General features: G+C 40.2%; 1 protein-coding gene and 1 pseudogene across 18 annotated transcripts in view; one reads left to right on the forward strand and one right to left on the reverse strand.

The window, feature by feature from the left end:
* Positions 1-19,728, forward strand: part of FAM168B (family with sequence similarity 168 member B) — a 92,783-nt gene extending 73,055 nt beyond the window's left edge. For 16 of the 18 annotated variants that reach the window (XM_036250877.1, XM_036250867.1, XM_036250866.1 and 13 more), the window contains 4 exons: positions 16,602-16,744; positions 16,870-17,047; positions 18,640-18,764; positions 19,161-19,263. In XM_036250877.1, the coding sequence (XP_036106770.1) occupies positions 16,602-16,744; positions 16,870-17,047; positions 18,640-18,752 (434 nt within the window). In that variant the 3' untranslated portion in view covers positions 18,753-18,764; positions 19,161-19,263. Of the gene's footprint in view, positions 1-16,601; positions 16,745-16,869; positions 17,048-18,639; positions 18,765-19,160 lie in introns of all 18 variants that reach the window. The other 2 variants (XM_036250863.1, XM_036250864.1) reach the window with 2 other exon arrangements.
* Positions 972-6,328, reverse strand: LOC118623249 (annotated as a pseudogene).
* Positions 19,729-20,366: the final 638 nt, after the last annotated feature.

Genomic DNA, 20,366 nt, shown 5'->3' on the forward strand with positions numbered 1-20,366 from the left:
CAGTTTTCTAAATATTTGATAAACTTTTAGTTAGGTGTGAGTTTAATGACTCTTGGGAGGCTGCAGACCAATGGAAATAATGGGAAGAAATGGATTAAGTCATCGAGTGGGAACCACATTTGGTGGTCTCCTTCGTGAGTTAGCCCAATGATACCTAGCAAGGCTGCAAGAAGTGAAGAAGCAGAAGGTGGCTTAGGGAAAAGGGAGCCATCGACAGTTTTCATCATCCACAGGTTCCTTTTCTTGAGACAGCGTGACCCCTGCTTTAGCCAGCCAAGACTGAGTCAGTGCTGCTCTGTTGGTGGTGTGTTCTTTGTGATTTTTCCCTGAGGTCAGTGCCTTGTCAAGAGAGCTGGACCATCCTGATCAGCTCTGTGTCAGGGCCTGGACCTAAGCAGGGCACATGATGGTGCCAGCCCACTCTGCTGGCATCACCCTGTCAGCTCACTAGTCTGCTCACCACACACCAGCATCTCCCATCCTCCTCTGACCTAGCCAGTCATTTATGAGAAAGTAGGAGCTGTCACTGAGACTTCTCCTGGGAATGTTAGTGTGTGGTTAGAAACTGATGGCTTTCACGTTACCTTTTTCTTTATAATTAAAGAAAATGTTTTACCACCTTATTATGGTATAATTGGCATATAAGAAAATGTATACATTTAAAGCTTCAATCTGAGGAGTTTCAGGAAACTGCTGAAACCATCACTTTCCTTTTCATTCCCCTTAAAGACCAGGAGATGAACAAATAGAGGCACATTTTAACTACTCTTGTATTTATAATTTTGCAAATCCAAAATGAAAACAAAGCTCCCTTTTAGCTAAACGCTGGTATTGAAATTTGGTGTGTTCAAATTTTGGCATTGTTTTTACTTACAGTTAACACAGCACTTACTTAATAAATATTAAAATAATATAAGGAAACCTGGGAAGATCTTTTCTCTCTCCAATCAGAAACTAGCTGAGTTTGGGAGTTACCTGGTTTGGGCAAAGAAGTCGACTTGGTGCAGCCAGATCTGAGTTTGAATACCTGCTCTGCTACTTAGGATTGTGTGAACTTTTGGGGGTTTAGAATCTTTGTCACTATCTTCATTGTGAATGTCTTGAAAGGTGTTCTGGAGAGTAAATGAGAGACATGGCATTAAGGTCTTCATGAACACAGGCACACAAAGTACAGTCCTGAGCAGGGCCTCCAGGAATGACTCAGCTCCTTAAAGGAAAGGGAGATTTCTTTCAGAGGATCATTTAAAACTACAGATCCCGGAGTCATTAATTCTCTTTCTCTCTTTTAGATTAAATGTAGCATATATTTACACTGCTCAACACAATCCAATAATGTAATTAAAAATTTTTTAATTTTAATCTTTTTATACTCAGTTAATTTTTTAAACTTGATATAATTTTTGTATAAACATCCACATATGAAATGTTTAGTTGGATGAATTTTAAGAATTCTACATAGTCATGTAATCACCACCTGAAACGAAATACCAAGCACTTTTGCCAAAGCCTTCCATTTGCCTTCTCCAAGTCACTCCTCCCCTTCTGAATTCTCCTTTTGATATGGAGTAGTGTTTATGTGGGTGTGTCATAATTTGTCCTTTCTCCTGTTGATGAACATGTGAATCATACCCCATGTTTTGGCTATTACGAATAAGATTGGGGAACATTTTTGCAAGTCCTGCTGTGGACAAGTTTTCATTTTTCTAGGGAAAATGCCTAGGAGTGAATTGCTGGGGCCTGTGTGTGAACACTTCACCACATCGACTGTTCTGGTGAATGAGGAATGGTATTTCAGACATTTTACAAGGTGTGTGTCGGCAGATGTGTACCACCACCACAGCCAAGTGACTTCATTCCCCGAAAGGTGCCCTCATGCCCTCTGGCCCCTGGGAACCATCAACCTGTTTTCTATCATTATAGATTCGAGTTTCAGATTAGTGAACTCAAATAGCATGTATTCTTGTGTCTGGCTTCTTTTGTGTATTACAGTTTTGTTTTGTTTTTTAGATTTATCCCGTTTTGTGTGTATTAGCAGTTTTATCCTTTTGGTTGCTGAGTAGTGTTTCTTTGTGTGGGTGTACCCCGATTGCTGACCGACATTTGGTCATTATGAATAAAGCTCCTATGGACATAGCAATTCAGAGACACTTTCTTACCCTCCAAGGAGAATCGACCCTTATTCTCTGTTGGGATAAGGGGGTCAGGAAGGGGAGCCAGGCATCTCCCTCCTTACAAGACAGACTCAGTCAGTCTTCCAGACCTTAGCCCTTAGCCCTTCTTCAACTCCTGGGGACAAGTGATAACAGCTTCTAGTCTTGGGGGAGGGGCATTCCTGGTGTCAGGTTGCTTTTTGACCCTCTTCAGTGCTGGCTGAGAGTGTACCTTTTTGAGTCTGCTAAAATAATTTTACACTTCTGCTTCTTATGTTACAAAATGTTTAGGTTCCAAATATTGTCTTCTCTACAATTACTGATCTGCATGGCTTTATGCTTTTTTTTATTTATTAATCTGCTTTATTGTCATTTTGAGTGAGGACAGAGACAACCTGTGTTCAACCTTCTGTGTTAACCAGAAATCTTATTACCTGAGCTCTTGTGTTTGACAATTTTCTCCTTTCGTTTTTGCTTTAATATACAACACTGTGATGAATATGCTTGTTTTTTGTTTTCTTAATCCTCACCCGAGGATATTTTTCCATTGATTTTTACATAAAGTGGAAGGGAGGGAGGGAAGAAGAGAGAAAGAGAGAAACATTGATGTAACTTAGACACACTGATTGGCTGCCTCCCACATGACCCCAAGCAACCAGGACTGGGGATCAAACCTGCAACACAGGTATGTGCCCTTGACTGGGAATTGAACCCTCTGAGCCAGGCTCTTATTCTTTTCTTTTCTTTTTTTCAGTTGAAGTAACACTGATTTATAATGTTATGAGTTTTTGATATATAACATTATAATTTGACATCTGTATACACTGCAGTGTGTTCACTAGCAAAGGTCTATTTCCATCTATCACCATACAACTGATTTCTTTATATATTGCACCCTTTCCCTCTGGTAACAACCAATCTGTTGTCTGTATTTATGAATTTCTTTTTTTTTTAGCTTTGTATGTTTGGGATTTTTGTGTGTGTGTTTTTAAAAAAAAGTAATTCCATATGTAATCAAAATGATATACTATTTGTCTTTTTCTTTCTGACTTATTTCAGTAAGCATAATACTCTCTAAGTCCATGCATGTTGTCTCAAGTGGCAATGTTTCATCTTTTTTATGGCTAAGTAATATTCCATTTTGTATATATACCACATCTTATTTATTCATTTATCCGTTGATGGACACTTAGGTTGTTTCTATATCTTGGTCATTGTAAATAATGCTTCCAAGATCATAGGGGTGTATCTCTTTTCAAATTAGTGTTTTTTAAATTTTTAGACAAATAAGCAAATGTGGAAAAGCTGGATCATATGGTAGTTCTTTTCTTAATATTTTGGGGAACTTCTATACTGTTTTCCATAATGGCTGTACCAATTTATAATCTTACCAAGAGTTCACAAGAGTTTCCTTTTCTCCACATCCTCTCCAACATTTTTTGTTTCTTGTCTTCTTGACGATAGCCATTCTAACAGGTGTGAGGTAATATCTCATTATGATTCTTCTTTGTATTTCCCTAATAATTAGTGATGTTGAGAACCTTTTCATGTACCTGTTGGCCATCTGTATGTTTTCTTTGAGGGGGAAACGTGTTCAGATTATCTGTCCATTTTTAATTGTTTTTTGTTGTTGTTATTGTTGTTGAATTCTTTATGCATTTTCAATAGCAACCCCATATCCAGTGTATGATTCACAGATATCTTTTTTCATTTGGTAGGTTGCCTTTTTGTTTTGTTTACCATTCTATTTGCTGTGCAGAATTTTTTAATTTGATGGAGTCCTATTTATTTTTGTTTTTGCTTCTCTTGCCTTTGGAGTCAAACCCACAGAAACATCCCTGAGGTCAAGGTCAAGGAGCTTAGCACCTGTTTTTTTTATGTATTTTATGGCTTCAGGTCTCACATTCAAGCACTTAATCCATTTTTGAATTAATATTTGTGTATGGTGTAAAATAGTGATTTGGTTTTATTCTGTTTCAAGTACTGTTAGTTTTTCTAACACCATTTATTAGAGAGACTATTTTTTTTTCAGTTGTATGTTCTTGGCTCCTTTGTCATAAATTTGTTGACTATAAATATGGGGATTTATTTTTAGGCTCTTAGTTCTGTTTCATTGGTCTCTGTGTGAATATATGCCAACACCATACTCTTTTGATTATTGTAGCTTTATATTATAGTGTGAAATCAGGGAATGTGATACCTCTAGCTTTGTTATTTCTTTCTCAGGATTGCTTTGGCTGTTTGCAATCTTTTGTACTTCCGTACACATTTGAGGGTTTTTTGTTGTTGTTGTCATCGATGTTGTTATATTTCTGTGAAAAATGCTACTGGGATTTTGATAGTGATTGCATTGAATCTGTAGATTGCTTTAGGTAATATGGACATTTTTATAATGTTAATTCTTCCAGTATATGAATGGAATATTTTTCCATTTTTTTGTGTCTTCTTCAATTTCTTTAAATGTCTTAGTTTTCATTGTACAGGTGTTTCACAACTCTTATGTGAAATTTACTCTTTTTGTTGTGATTTTATTTAAAATAGGTTTTTATTGATTTCTTTTTTTTCCCTCCAAATAATCAAACACAGTTTATTTTATAACTAAATAGGACAAACTGGACACAAGCAAGTTTTATTCTAAACTTTCCCAATAGACTTTTCTCCCTAAGCTCCATGTTATAGATTTTAACAGTCCCATCAGAATATGCAGAAAGGATGTACAGAGTGTCATTTGGTTAAGGAGTCATGTTTGTGCTTTAGAACAATTATTAAAACTCATTTATTATGCTCCCCACTCATAACTAGTCAATTAAAATTTTCTTCTAAAAATAATTTAGAACAAGAAAATCATTTACTTTATACATATTCAAAAACAGAACTCATCCATTCTCTCCAGGGTTCCATGGTCCGACCAAACAGGTGTAAGAAAAAAGTATGTTTCCTATTTTGGTTTCTGTTTTAATGACCAGAGGAAATCTTTTGTTGTGTTCATCTTGCTTCCAACCTGATACTTAGCAATATCCTTTCTTCCTCTGAATCTTGATCTGGCATCCAACATTGATCTTTTACATTCAACAAATAAATATTTCAAAGCTTTGCAGTTTCCTTTAGACATTACCGAGGGGATTTTCCTTCCTGGAGCACACAGTCAGACTGCAACAGACAAGTGCCCAGGTCCTCCTTCACGCCGGTGGTGCATGTGCCATCCTCTGGCTTGTCCTCCTAATACCGAGGTATGGCTGCACCTCCTGCCCTCCATGCCCCAGCTTCCGTCCCTTTATTGATATCTTAGAGAGAGAGGAAGAGAGAGAGAGATAGAAACACCAATGTGAGAGAGATATATTGATTGGCTGCCTCTTTTACACCCTCCACTTGGGATCAAGCCTGCAACCTGGCATGTGCCCTGACCAGAAATCAAACCTGAACTTGTCAGTTCACTGAGCCACACCGGCTGGGCTGTTGCTATTTTAAATGGGACTGTTTTCTCAATTTCTCTTTCCTATAGTTTGTAGTTAGTGTATGGAAACACCACCATTTTTGTGAATCTGTTTTGTACCCTGCACTTTACTATATCTAGTAATAATTTCTAATAATTTTTGGTAGTCTTTAGGGTTTTCTTTATATAAAAATGTGTTATCTACAAATAGTTACAGTTCAGCAAATAGTTACAGTTTTACTTCTTCTTCTTTTCCTATTTGGATACCATTTATTTGTTTGTTTATTTACTTACTTACTTATTTTTAGCCTAATTGCTCGGGCTAGGACTTCTGAGTGGTGAGAGTGGGCATCCTTGTCCTGTTCCTGATCTTGGAAGAAAAGCTTTCAGTTTTTCACTGAAGAGTATGATGCCAGCTATGGGTTTGTCACATACAGCTTTTATTATGTTGATGTACTTTTCTCTATACCCATTTTATTGATAATTTTTAAAAAAATCATAAGTGGATGTTGGATCTTGTGAAATGCTATTTTTGCATCTATTGAGATGGTAATATATATATTTTTTAATTCTCACTTGAGGATTTGATTTTAGAGAGAGAGAAACGTTGATGTAAGAGAGAAACATTAATCAGTTGCCTCCTGCACTTGCCCCGCCCAGGAATCAAACCTGCAACCTTGGTTTGTGCCCTGACTTGGAATCAAATTCACAACCTTTTGGTGTATGGGATGATAATCCCACCCATTGAGTCACCCAGCCAGGGCAAAATGGTAATGATTTTTATCCTTCTTTCTATTAATGGGTATCACAATGATTTGTGCAAATTAAACCATCTTTGCATCCCTGGAGTAAATCTCATTTGAGCATGGTATATGATTCTTTTAATGTATCATTTTATTCAATTTGCTAATACTTTGTTGTGGATTTTTGCATCTATATTAATCTGAATAATTTTCTTTGTGTTCTTGTCTGGTTTTTGGTATCAGGGTAACGTTGGCCTTGTAAGATAAGTTTGGAAGCATTCCCTCCTCTTTAATTTTTTGGAATTGTTTGGGGAGGATAGGTATTTAAAACTTTTTTGAATGTTTGGTAGAATTTACCAATGAGCCTGTGTCTGGCCCTGGACTTTTGGTTTTTGATTACTGTTTCAATCTCCTTACTGCTGATTAATCTATTCAGATTCTCTATTTCTTCATGATTCAGTTTTGGAAGGATGTCTGATTCTAAGAATTTATTCATTTCTTGTAGATTATCTAATTTGTTGGTATATAGCTGTTTCAAGTAGTCTCTTAAGATTCTTTGTATTTCTGTGTTATCCACTGTAACTTCTTTGATTTGTATTTTGTTTATTTGATTCTTCTCATTATCTTTCCAAAGAATCAGCTTTTAATTGACCTTTTCTATTGTCTTTTTTGTCTCTATTTTATTTATTTCCACTCTGATTTTTATTATCGCCTGCCCTCTATTGAATTTGTGCTACATGTGTTCTTATTTTTCTAGTTTCTCTAGTTGTATGATTAGATTGTTTATTTGGGATTTTTCTTGTTTCTTGAAGTAGGCCTATATTGTTATCAACTTTCCTCTTAGTACTGGTTTTTCTGCATCTTAACTTTGGTGTCTTATATTTTTGTTTTCATTTGTCTCCTTTTTTTTTTTTTTTTTTTGATATCTCCTTTGAGTTCTTCATTAACTCAATAGTTTTCAGTAGCATGTTGTTTAACCTCCACATATTTATATTTTTTTCAATTTTTTTGTTGTTGCTTTCTAGTTTCATACTACTGTGTTTGGAAAAGATGCTTGATATGATTTCATTCTTCCTCAATATGATTTATTGAAACATTTTCTCCCTCAATATATGGTCTGGTTTTTGTTTTTTTTCTTTATCCTCACCCGAGGACATTTTTTGTTCAGGTACAGCGGGAGGAAGAGAGAGAGAGAGAGAGAGAGAGAGAGAGAGAGAAACATCGATATGAAAGGGACACATCGAGTGGCTGCCACCCGCACGACCAACCAGGGCCGGGGACAAACTGCAACCAAGGTATATGCCCCTAGCGGGAACCGAACCCGGGTCTCTCGGGACCTCAGGCCGATGCTCTAACCGCTGAGCCAAAACGGCCAGGGCTGTTTTTTCTTTTTTTTAACCTTCCATGTGTACTTGAGAAGAATCTGTGTTCTATTGCTGTTGGGTGAAATGTACTATATATAGATCTGTTAAGTCCCTCTAGTTTAATGTGTCATTTAAGGTTGATATTTCTTTGTTGATTTTTTTCTCTGGATGATCTTTGATGTAAGTGGAGTGTTAAAGTTTCCTATTCCTTCACTTCAGTTACTGGTGGCTCTCTATATAAATGTGTCTTCTTGATGGATTGTCCTTTTTGGTCATCATATAATGTCCATCTTTGTCTCTTATTACCTCTTTTGGCTTGAATTCTATTTCTATACAAGTATGGCTACTTATTTAAATTGAGGTAACATTGGTTAACAACTACATCTGAATTTTTTAGCTATCATTTGCTTGGAGTATCATCATCCATTTCTTCACTTTGAACACATTTGTCTTTAAAGCTAAGATGAATCTCCTGAAGGCAGCATATAGTTGGATATTTTTTTAAAATCCATCCAACCACTCCATGTCTTTTGATTGGGGAGTTCAATTCATTTACATTTAGGGTGATCATTAATTAAAATATACCTGATAGTACTATTTTATCTTTTGTTTTATGGTTGCTCTATATCTCCATTGTTTGTTTCTCCTTGTGTTTCTATCATTTTATTTTGGTGATTTTCTATGATATTTTTCTCAGTTTCTTTTTGTTCTTAATGTTTCATATCTTTTCTCTAGATTTTTGTGTTATAGTTACTGTGTGGTTTATACAATTTTGTCTCATAGCTAAAATAGTCCTTCTTTGCGGGCTGGGAGCCCATGGACAGCAGCAGTCTTAGCTTAGCTATGAACAGCACCCTTGGGGAATAAAGACCAATCCCACTCCACAGTGCAGAGAGCCAGGACAGAACGCTAAAATAGCCATAGCCACACACCTGGGGGCTACGGCAGAGGGAGGGCAGACTGGGCTGGAACTCTGTGGGGACACCAGGGAATGGAGGACACCAAGAGTTTTTGCTGAGTTGCGGCCACAAAGGATGGTGGCCAGTGTGCTCCTTCCCAGAGCTGTGGGGGAAAGCAACAGCCCACAAACCCGTTGGAGATTCAGCCTTTCGAAGATGAGTCAAAGAAATGCAAACTGAGGCTCATTAATAACAAGCATCTATCCCACCCTGTGGAAATCCTATTATGCAGATCACCAGGGCTACATTCCAAGGCAATGAGTAACTGAGAATACTAGCCACCAGGAAAAGCTAGAGGATAACTGAACCTTTCCTGGGCTTGCAAATCTACCCAGGAAAGTAAGCCCTGACAGTGGTGTTTAATGTGGGCCCACCCAGGGTCATCCAAACCCAGCAGAGGGAGCCACAAACAGCAGAACACCAACACCCATAGGGAAAATTTGGCAGGCTCCAAAACCCACAGAGATAGCCAAAATGGTGAAACAAAAACAAATCCCAAATGAAAGAACAAGAGAACTCTATTGAAGATGAGATCAATGAAATTCAACTAAGCAAATATCAGAGGTAGAGTTCAGAGTCCTGATCTTGAGGAAGCTCAACAGCATGAGTAAGGACATCAGCACCATGAGTAAAGATATAGAAACACTGAAAACCAACCAAGTTGAAATGAAGAATGACATAGCAGAAATTAAGAACACATTGGAAGGACTAACCAGCAGAGTAGAGGAAGCTGAGGACCAGATCAGTGAATTAGAAGACAGGGTAGAAAAATTCAACCAATCAAAAAACCAATAGGGAAAAAACAATGAAAAAAACAGGAATATCGCTTAAGAGACCAGTGGGACAACTGGAAATGTAATAACATTCACATCATAGGAGTCCCTGAAGAAAAATAAAACGGGCGAGGGTTAGAGAATATATTTGAAAAAATAGTGACAGAAAACTTTCCTAACTTGGTGATATCAGAAGGCATTCAAGTTCAAGAAGCCCAGAGAGCCCCAAGTAAGAAGAATCCAAACAGGCCAACACCAAGACACATAGTAATTACAATGCCAAAAATTAAAGACAAAGAGAGAATCCTAAAGGCAGCAAGAGATAAGCAACAAGTTACCTACAAAGGAAATGCCATAAGGCTGTCAGCTGACTTCTCAACAGAAACACTAGGGTCAGAAGGGAATGGCATGAAGTAATCAAGATCATGAAAACAAGGATCTGAATCCAAGAATACTCTATCCAGCAAGCCTATTCAAAATAGAAGGTCAAATAAAGAGCTTTCCAGACAAAAAGGCTAAGGGAATATATTAACACCAAACCAGCACTGCAAAATATGCTAAAAGGAGTGCTGTAATTAGTAGAAGAAATAGGAAGAAAAATATAACCACACTAAACAAAAATGGCAATAAATAAGTACATATCATAATCACCTTAAATGTGAATGGTTTGAATGCTCCAATAAAAAGACACAGAGTAGCTGATACGAAAAGAAAGCATGACTCACATATATGTTGTTTGCAAAAGACCCACCTCACAACAGAAGACTCACATAGGTTGAAAGTAAAGGGATGGAAAAAATCTTTCAAGCAAATGGAAAGCAAAAAAAGCTGGGGTAGCAGTACTCAAATCTGATAAACTAGATTCCAAAATGAAAGCCGTAACTAGAGACAAAGAAGGCCAGTACATAATATTGAAAGAATCTATCCAACAGGAAGATATAACCTTGGTAAACATATATGCACCCAATATAGGAACACCAACATAATATTAAAAATCTTTTGGAGGACTTCAAAGGAGAAATCAACAGCAATACAATCAGACCGGGGGACTTCAGTACCCTGCTGACATCACTGGATAGATCTTCTAGACAAAAAATTAACAAGGAAACACAGACTCTAAATGAAGCACTAGATCCAGTGGATTTTGTAAATATCTACAGGGAATTACACCTCAAAACCACAGAATTCACATTCTTCTCAAGTGCACATGGGACATTCTCAAAGATAGACCACATGTTAGGGCGCAAACTAAGTCTCTACAAGATCAAGAAGACTGAAATTATATCAAGCATTTTCTCAGATCACAATGGCTTGAAACTAGAAATCAATTGCAACAAGAACACGTAAAGACATTTGAAAACATGGAGGCTAAATAGCATGTTATTGAACAATGAGTGGGTTACCATGGAGATCAAGGAAGAAATTAAAAACTTCTTGGGAACCAATGAAAATGAACACACAACAACACAAAATCAATAGGATTCAGCAAAAGCAGTTCTGAGAGGGAAGTTAATAGCACTACAGGCCTACCTCAAGAATCAAGAAAAATTTCTAATAGACTATCTAACCTCACAACGTAAAGAACTAGAAAGCAAACAAAAAGAAAACCCCAGAGGAAGTAGAAGAAAGCAAATAGTAAAAATCAAAGCAGAAATAAATGATACGGAGACCAAAAAATCAATTCAAAGGATCAATGAAACAAAGAGCTGGTTTTTCGAAAAGATAAACAAGATTGCTGGACCCTTAGCTAGACTCGCCAAGAAACAAAGAGAGAGAACCCAAATACACAAAATCAGAAATGAAAGAGGAGAAATAATAACTGACACCACAGAAATATAACGGATTGTTAACAGATATTATGAACAATTATACGGCAACAAATTCGACAATCTAAGTTAAATGGACAGATTTCTAGAAACACATAATCTTCCAAAACTGAACCGGGAAGAGATAGAAAACTTGAACAGACTGATTACAACAAAAGAAATTGAAGATGTAGTCAAGACTCTCCCAGCAAATAAAAGCCCAGGCGCGGACGGCTTCACAGGGTAATTCTACCAAACATTCCAAGAAGAACTAATGCCCGTTCTCCTAAAACTATTTCAAAAAATTTAAAAAGGAAAACTTCCAAACTTGTTTTATGAGGCCAGCATATTTCTAATTTCAAAACGAGAAAAAGACACTACAAAGAAAGAAAACTACAGGCCAATGTCCCTGATGAACATAAATGCCAAAATCCTGAATAAAATACTAGAAAATCGGATCCTGTGATACATCAAAAAAATTATTCACTATGACCAATTGGGATTCATCCCAGGGATGCAAAGATGGTACAATATTCACAAATCAACAAATGTGATACACCCCATAAACAAAATGAAAGATAAAAATCATATGATCATATCAACGGACACTGAAAAAGCATTTGACAAAATCCAGCACCCATTTCTGATAAAAATGCTCATCAATCTGGGAATAGAGGGATCATATCTCGACATAATAAAGGCCATATATGAAAGACCTACAGCCAACATCATACTCAGTGGGAAAAAACTAAAAGCATTTTCCTTAAGAACAGAAACAAGACAAGGATGCCCACTTTCACCACTCTTATTTAACATAGTACTGGAAGTCTTAGCCACAGCAATCAGACAGGAAGAAAAAAATAAAGGGATCCAAATTGGAAAGGTGGAAGTGAAACTGTCATTATTTGCAGATGACATGATACTATAATTAGAAAACCCCAAAGACTCCATGAGAAATTTACTAGACTTAATAAATGAATTTGGCAAAGTAGCAGGATACAAAATTAACATCAAGAAATCGATGGCATTCTTATACACCAATGATGATGAACTCACAGAAAGAGAAACAAACAAACAAACAAAAATCCCATTTACCATTGCGGCAAAAAAATTAAGATACGTAGGAATAAACCTAACCAAAGAAATAAAGGACCTATTCACAGAAAACTACAGGACATTCAAAAAAGAAATAGAAGAAGATATAAAAAAGTGGGAGTGCATACCTTGTTCATGGATTGGAAGAATTAACTTCATTAAAATGTCCATATTACCCAAAGCAATCTGTAGATTCAATGCAATGCCCATTGAAATACCAACGACATACTTCACAGAACTAGAACAAATACTTCAAAAGTTCATATGGAACTAAAAAATATCTCGAATAGCCACAGCAATCTTGAAAAAAAAAAAAAAAAGAACAAAGTTGGAGAGATCACATTACCAGATTTCAGGTTATACTACAATACCACTTTGTAATCAAAACAGCCTGGTACTGGCACAAGAACAGGCATATAGACCAGTGGAACAGAACAAAGAACCCAAAAATGGACCTAAGGCAATATACTCAATTAATATTTGACAAAGGTGGCCAGAGCATTCAGTGGAGTAAAGACAGCCATTTTAATAAATGGTGTTGGGAAACTTGGACAGCTACATTCCAAAAAATGAACTAGACCATCAACTTACACCCTACACAAGAATAAACTCAAAATGTATAAAAGGCTTAAATGTGATCTATGAATCCATAAAAATCCTAGAAGAAAATGTAGGCAACAAAATTTTAGACATCATATACAGCAGAATTTTTACTAATATACCACCTAAGGCAACAGAAACAAAGGAGAAAATGAACACATGGGACTACATCAAACTCAAAAGCTTCTTTCTGCACAGCAAAAGGTACAATCATCAAAATGGAAAGGCAACCCACTGTATGGGAGAGCATAATTGCCAATGATATATCTGATAAGGGGTTAATTTCCAATGTAGAGTGCTCATACAGCTCAACAAAAGGAAGACAAAGAACCCAATTAAAAAATGGGCAGAGGACCTAAATAGATACCTCTTCAATCAGGACATACAAATGGCTAAGAGACATATGAAGAAATGCTCAACATCACTAATCATCAGAGACATGCAAATTAAAACAACCATGAGGTATCACCTCACACCTGTCAGAATGGCCGCCATCAACAAATCATCAAAGAACAAGTGTTGGTGAGGGTGTGGAGAAAAGGGGACTCTAGTACACTGCTGGTGGGGAATGCAGACCGGTGCAGCCACTATGGAAAACAATATGGTGTTGCTTCAAAACATTAAAAATTGAACTTCCATTTGACCCAGTGATCCCACTTCCAGGAATATACCCTAATAATCCTGAAACACCAATCAGAAAGAATATATGTACCCCCATGTTCGTAGCAGCACTATTTACAATAGCTAAGATCTGGAAACAGCCCAAGTGTCCATCAGTAGACGAATGGATAAAAAAGCTGTGGTATATATACACAGTGGAGTACTATGCAGCGGTAAGAAAGAAAGATCTCTTATCCTTTGAGACGACATGGAGGGACCTGGAAAGTATTATCCTAAGTGAAAGAAGCCAAGCAGAAAAAGACAAATACCACATGATCTCACTTATATACGGAATATAATGAACATAACAGTCTGAGGAATACGGTGGACCCAGAAACATGGAAGTAGGGCACAGACTGACATCCCTCAGAAGAGGGGGTGGGGGTGGGGTGGGAAGAGATAAACCACAGAACTTATATGCATGTATGCATGACCAATGGACATGGACAACTAAGCTGGGGATGGGGTGGGGGTGGGGTGGGGAGGGGGGTACCAATGGGGTAAAAAAGGTGAAATATCTGTAACAAAAAAATAAATAAATAATTTAAAAAAAAAAAGCGGTGGTACATGTACACAATGGAGTACTATGCAGCTGTAAGAAAGAAAGATTTTTTATCTTTTGAGACGACATAGGAGGACCTGGAAAGTATTATCCTAAGCAAAACAGGCCAGACAGAGACAAGTATCATATGATCTCACTTATTTGTGGAATATAATGAACATAACAGTCTGAGGAATGGGGTAGTCCCGGAGACATGGAAGTGGGGTACAAACTGACAATCCCCAGAAGAGGGAGTGGTGCAGGAGAGATAAACCATAGAACTTATATACATCTATGCATGAACAATGAACATGGACAACAAAGCTGGGGACAGGGCGGCGAGGGGGGTGAGGGGGGAATTGGGGGAGAAAAGGAGAGACATTTGTAACAAAAATAAATAATTAATAAAAAATAAAATAAAATAGTTGTTTTTTTCTGCTGATAGTATCTTATCTTCATTTTCCTATGCAGGATTTTGTCCTTTTGTTCCCCTCCTTTTATCTTTTATCTTATTATTAAAAATATTTTTATATTGTGAATTTGTTACCAGGTTGAAGTAGGTGTAGTTATTTTTTAATGCTTTTACCCCCTTTAACCTTTATGCTATGATTGTCCTAACAACCTTTTCTTTTTTTATTTATCTTTTTAAAAAATGTTTATTGTTGAATGTAGAATGTATTACAGATGTTCGTCATTTTTCCCCCATTGACCCCCTCCTCCCCACTCCCACCCCCCTCCCGCCTTTTCCCACACTATTGTCTGTGTCCATTGGTTATGCATATAAGTTCTTTGGTTTATTTCTTCCCACCCCTCAACCCCTTTCCCTTTGAGATTTGTCAGTCTAGCAATGAATTCTTACTTCTTAATCCCTTCACCTTTTTCACCCCCCAACCCCCCTCCCATCTGGCAACCAACAAAATGTTCTCTGTATCTATGAGAATGTTTCTGTTCTGCCTGTTCATTTTGTTTTAGATTCCATTGTTGATAGCTATGTATTCATTGCCATTTTGTTTGTTCATATATTTTATCTTTTTCTTCAAAAAGACCCTTCATCATTTCATATAATAACGGTTTGGTGGTGATGAACTCCTTTAACTTTTTCTTGTCTGGGAAAGTCTTTATATGGCCATCGATTCTAAATGACAGCTTTGCAGGATAGAGTAATCTTGGTTGTAGGTTCTTGCTTTTCATCACTCAATATTTCTTGCCACTCCCTTCTGGCCTGCAAAGTTTCTTTTGAGAAATCAGCTGATAGCCTTATGGGAACTCCCTTGTAGGTAACTAGCTGCCTTTCTCTTACTGCTTTTAAGATTCTCTCTTTGTCTTGAACCTTTTACATTTTGATGATGATGTGTCTTGGAATGGGCCTCTTGGGGTTCATCTTGTTTGGGACTCTCTATGCTTCCTGGACTTGTATGTCTGTTTCCTTCACCAAGTTAGGAAAGTTTTCTGCCATATTGTTTCAAACAGGTTTTCGATTTCTTGTCCTCACTCTTCTCCTTCCGGCACCCCCAAGATGCGAATGTTGGCACGCTTGAAGTTGTCCCAGAGGCTCCTTACACTATCCTCATTTTTCGGGATTCTTTTTTCTTTTTGCTGTTCTGATTGGGCGTGTTTTGCTTCCTTATATTCCAAATCGATGGTTTGCTCCTTGGATTTACATACTCTACTATTGAATTTCCTTCCTGTATATCCCTGACGCCTTTTGAGCTTCTGCCCCAGTTCTGGAGCTCATAGTGCATAAGTCGAAGTAAGTCCACGCACAGGCCCTTTAAGAGGAACATCTGTAATTTCAGAGGCCCTGTCTCACTCAGCTAAGTCCCTGCTGTTTTCCTAGCTAGACATTATGAGTACTTTTCCCGGCACTCGGGACCCCTTGGTCCCCAGCCAAGGTATTCCTCCCAGTTTTTATCCGCTGCATGTGGGTGTGGGACCAGACCATGCAGCGCCTTCGCTCTTCCTACCAGTCTGATGTGGTGCGTCTTTGTGTCCTTAGTTATAGGACTCTGTTCAGCTAGATTTCAGGTGTTCTGAGTGATGGTGGTTCTGTAGGTTAGTTGTAATTCTGGTTGTAGGGGGGTTAGAGTACTGAGTTTACCTATGCCACCATCTTGACTGGAAGCCCATGCTTATTTATTAAAAACAAATTTCTATAAGTGAAATTATGGAACTAAGAGACATACATGCTTTTAATGCCTCAGCAAGGCTGTACCAGTATATATTCCATCAGGAAAGGTGTTTTTTCCTTTCTCTCTGAGTGTATTTTCAGTATAACTTTTTACTTTGTTTTTATTCCTTCTTCCCATGTGACCCCCACCCTGCGCACACATTCTGCACATCAATACTGAAGTCAGGCCGCAGTGGGGCACAGATGGGCACAGCGGTGTCATCTCCTGCGCGTCTCACTCACACTTGGTTCCTTCCCTGCTTCGGCCAGATGTGGGTGTGTGATGAGATCACTGGGCTTCTGTGTTTCAGGTTACACTCCCGGAACACCTTACAAAGTGTCCTGTTCCCCCACCAGCGGGACGGTGCCACCGTACTCCTCCTCCCCCAACCCTTACCAGACTGCTGTGTACCCTGTGCGAAGTGCCTACCCCCAGCAGAGCCCATACGCACAGGTAGGCCTGGGGTGCACTGTGAGGCTCTTGATGGCGCTCGTGGGCACTGTACATGCAGATCCCGTCTGGGCTCTTACCCACTGGGTGTGGGACCCTGTTGCAGTTGTCTCTCTCCCTCTCCACAGCAGGGCACATTCTACACACAGCCCCTGTATGCAGCTCCCCCTCATGTCATCCATCACACCACGGTGGTGCAGCCCAACGGCATGCCGGCGACAGTGTACCCAGCTCCCATCCCTCCTCCGAGAGGCAACGGGGTCACCATGGGCATGGTGGCTGGGACTACTATGGCCATGTCAGCAGGTGAGTTGACTCTGGGCTGCCTGTTCTGTGGTGGCATGAGAGCTGGGAAGGGAGAGGCCCCTAACACTCTGATCCTTTGTCTTGATTCCTTATGTCTAGAGTTGTGTGGAAACACATATTATTTTGGGAAGGAAGAGCATATTATCTTTTTCTTTTTTTCCCCTTCTCCTTTCAATTGAGACGAGACAGGAGTTGGGGTTAAAGTACTAAACCCTGAACCAAGTGCCCTCCTGGTGGAGTATGCATGGATGGTGCTCTCTGAACGTGAGGGAGCCACTTTGTTGCTGAGCTGAGCCATTTGGCAGTAGGAACTAGGGGTGACCAGGTCTCCTCTGGGAGCAGGTAGAGCTTACTCACAAGGGCACCTTTGCATTGTGGGGCTGAATCTCTTGTACTTCCTTTTAGTGTGGGCTCCTTTGCCGGCCAGGTTGTCCGTCCAGGAAAGCTAGTCTTGTGTTAATAGAGATCACAGCTACTTGTAGAAATCCTTTGGTATTCATCAACTTTATTTCCAAAAGAAAGTAAACCACTGAGAGATGAGGTCCTTGGCTAGGATGGGCACATCTACTCAGAGCCCTGGCACCCCTGTGGCAGGGGGCCAGGTACACGGGACCTGTTGCCCATGGCTGGAATTTACAAAAAAAGAAAATATATTGTTCCCTCTGTGTTTTCTATGCTTTACTTCAATGTAAGAAAATTGTGCCAGAGAGAAAGATGTTTCTTCTTAGTCTTTATTTTATTTGGTTTTCCCATACTTATCTTCGAAGGCAAAGGAGATTGTGGCACAGACAGAACTACCTATTGAGGCAGGTAGAGGGAGGTGAAGGTAGGGCTGGGATGGGTGTGAACAGGGAGACAGGAGAGTGAAGAAATGAAGACGATGCTGTTGTGTTTGAGGTAGTGCTGGTCTGTAAGTGGACTCAGATAATCGCTGGTTTTTCTCCACGTTTTTCTCCAGGTTAGTGTACTCAGAAGCTTATTTAGTTTGGAATATCCCTCAGTCCCTCTCTTCCGTTTATTTGTTATCATATTAACCATCTTTAATTGTACAGTTCAGTGGTGTTAAGTATATTCACACTGTTGTGAAACATCTCCAGAACTTTTCTATCTTGCAGAACTGAAGCACTGTCCCCTTAAGCGACTCCACTGTCCCTGCCCCCAGCTCCTGACACCACCATTCTGCTTTCTGTCTCCATCAATCTGGCTACTCTCGGGACTTCAAATAAGTGGACTCATACAGTATCTGTCTTTTATGACTTGTTTTTTTCTACCTAGCATAATGTTCTCAAGGTTCACACATATTGTAGCATGTGACAAATTTCTTTTTTAAGGCTGAATAATAATGTTATCTGTTTTGTCTTTTATCACCTAATCCACACAAATAATTGAATATGCTGATGTGAGGGGAAGGCATGAAGGTTCCCCCATGGATCTCCATAGGAGCTTGCCGGGTGTACCCCTTTGAGCTGTGAGATATCAGTCTGACAGCGCTCACGGCCGAGGCCCTTCCTCCTGTCAGGCAGCCTAGAGCTGTGCCTGGTGACCAAGGCCAGCCTCTGCCTGTCACTGAGACACGCTGTTCTTTCTTCCAGGTGCCCTGCTGACTGCCCACTCCCCAACTCCTGTCACCCCCCACCCAGTCACTGTGCCCGCGTATCGGGGCCCGGGAACGCCCACTTACAGCTACGTGCCCCCGCAGTGGTGATCGCCTGCAGACGTAAGTGGCTGGGAGGCCTGGGCCCTTGGCTCCGATGAAGCCCGCGAACCTGCACTCGTGAGAAAGATGCGCCTGACTGTTCCCTCGAGGGCAGTGCGAGTGTTTCAACTTTCGTTCCTATTGTTCATTTGGTCTCCAGAAAGTAGAAGGAAGAAGGAAACCACTCAGGACTCGCTCTGTACACTGTGCACGTTGTTCCTTGTACCTGCTCCTGCAGGACAGGTGGCTTTCCACCTGTAACCAGGAGTGTGCGTGCGGTCCGTGGGAACCAGAGGCGGTGGCCTTTCCTCCGCCGCCCCTTCTGTTCTCGGGTCTCCTCCTCCTCCGACTGAATGCCTCCTCTTCAGAGCAGCAGTGCCAGGAGAGCTCTGACCGTGTGTCTTTCTCCCCGGCCAGGTGCGAGGCTGGCGCTGTGCGGCTCATCCGGATATTCACAGCTGGTGCTGCAGGCCCCGCCCCCAACCAGGACTTTCTCTCCTGCTCTCGACACTTAGCCGAGCACTGCTGTGGCCCAGCCTGTGGTCTCAGTTCCCAACTGACTGTGGATTGGTCTTAAAGCAAATCCTGCCTGGGGGCTCCTGGAAACTTTTTTAGCTAACTGTACTGATACAAAGGAAGTATTAATGTATTCTGAAATCATATCTAGTTGAATGCATGTGTAAAAAAACAAACACAAAAACAAAGCTTGCTCAAACTATCAGCAGTGACTGATGCAAAACCATCGTATGCAAAATCCAAAGGGATGGAAAACATTCACCACTTGTATCACTGGTGCGCTGTTCAATGTGTGCAGAGTCCCCGAGGTGTGAGTTTTAGAGTGGGCTCTTCATAAGCATCCGAGGTCTCCCGATAGTTCTTCAACTTTCGGGGTGATGTGGGTTGCCAGTTGGAAACACGAAATTTGAGTTTTTAGCCACCTGTTCCTTTCACACTAACTGCACTGGGAGAGAGTTGCAGGGATAGGGAGAGAGTTGCAGGGATAGGGAGAGAGTTGCAGGGATAGGAGAGAGTTGCAGGGATAGGAGAGAATTGCAGGGATAGGAGAGAGTTGCAGGGATAGGGAGAGAGTTGCAGGGATGGGAGAGAGTTGCAGGGATGGGAGAGAGTTGCAGGGATAGGGAGAGAGTTGCAGGGATGGGAGAGAGTTGCAGGGATAGGGAGAGAGTTGCAGGGATAGGAGAGAGTTGCAGGGATAGGGAGAGAGTTGCAGGGATAGGAGAGAGTTGCAGGGATAGGAGAGAGTTGCAGGGATAGGGAGAGAGTTGCAGGGATAGGAGAGAGTTGCAGGGATAGGGAGAGAGTTGCAGGGATAGGAGAGAGTTGCAGGGATAGGAGAGAGTTGCAGGGATAGGAGAGAGTTGCAGGGATAGGAGAGAGTTGCAGGGATAGGGAGAGAGTTGCAGGGATAGGGAGAGAGTTGCAGGGATGGGAGAGTTGCAGGGATGGGAGAGAGTTGCAGGGATAGGGAGAGAGTTGCAGGGATAGGAGAGAGTTGCAGGGATAGGGAGTGTATGGTGGGCCTGGCCATGGCTACTGGCCTGCTGCCAAGTTAATGGACCTCCCTGTCTTTTCATTTAGGCTGGTGGAGTCGGTGTGACACAG

This window comes from Molossus molossus, unplaced genomic scaffold (assembly GCF_014108415.1).
Source record: "Molossus molossus isolate mMolMol1 unplaced genomic scaffold, mMolMol1.p scaffold_m16_p_10, whole genome shotgun sequence".
Classification (NCBI taxonomy): Eukaryota; Metazoa; Chordata; class Mammalia; order Chiroptera; family Molossidae; genus Molossus; species Molossus molossus.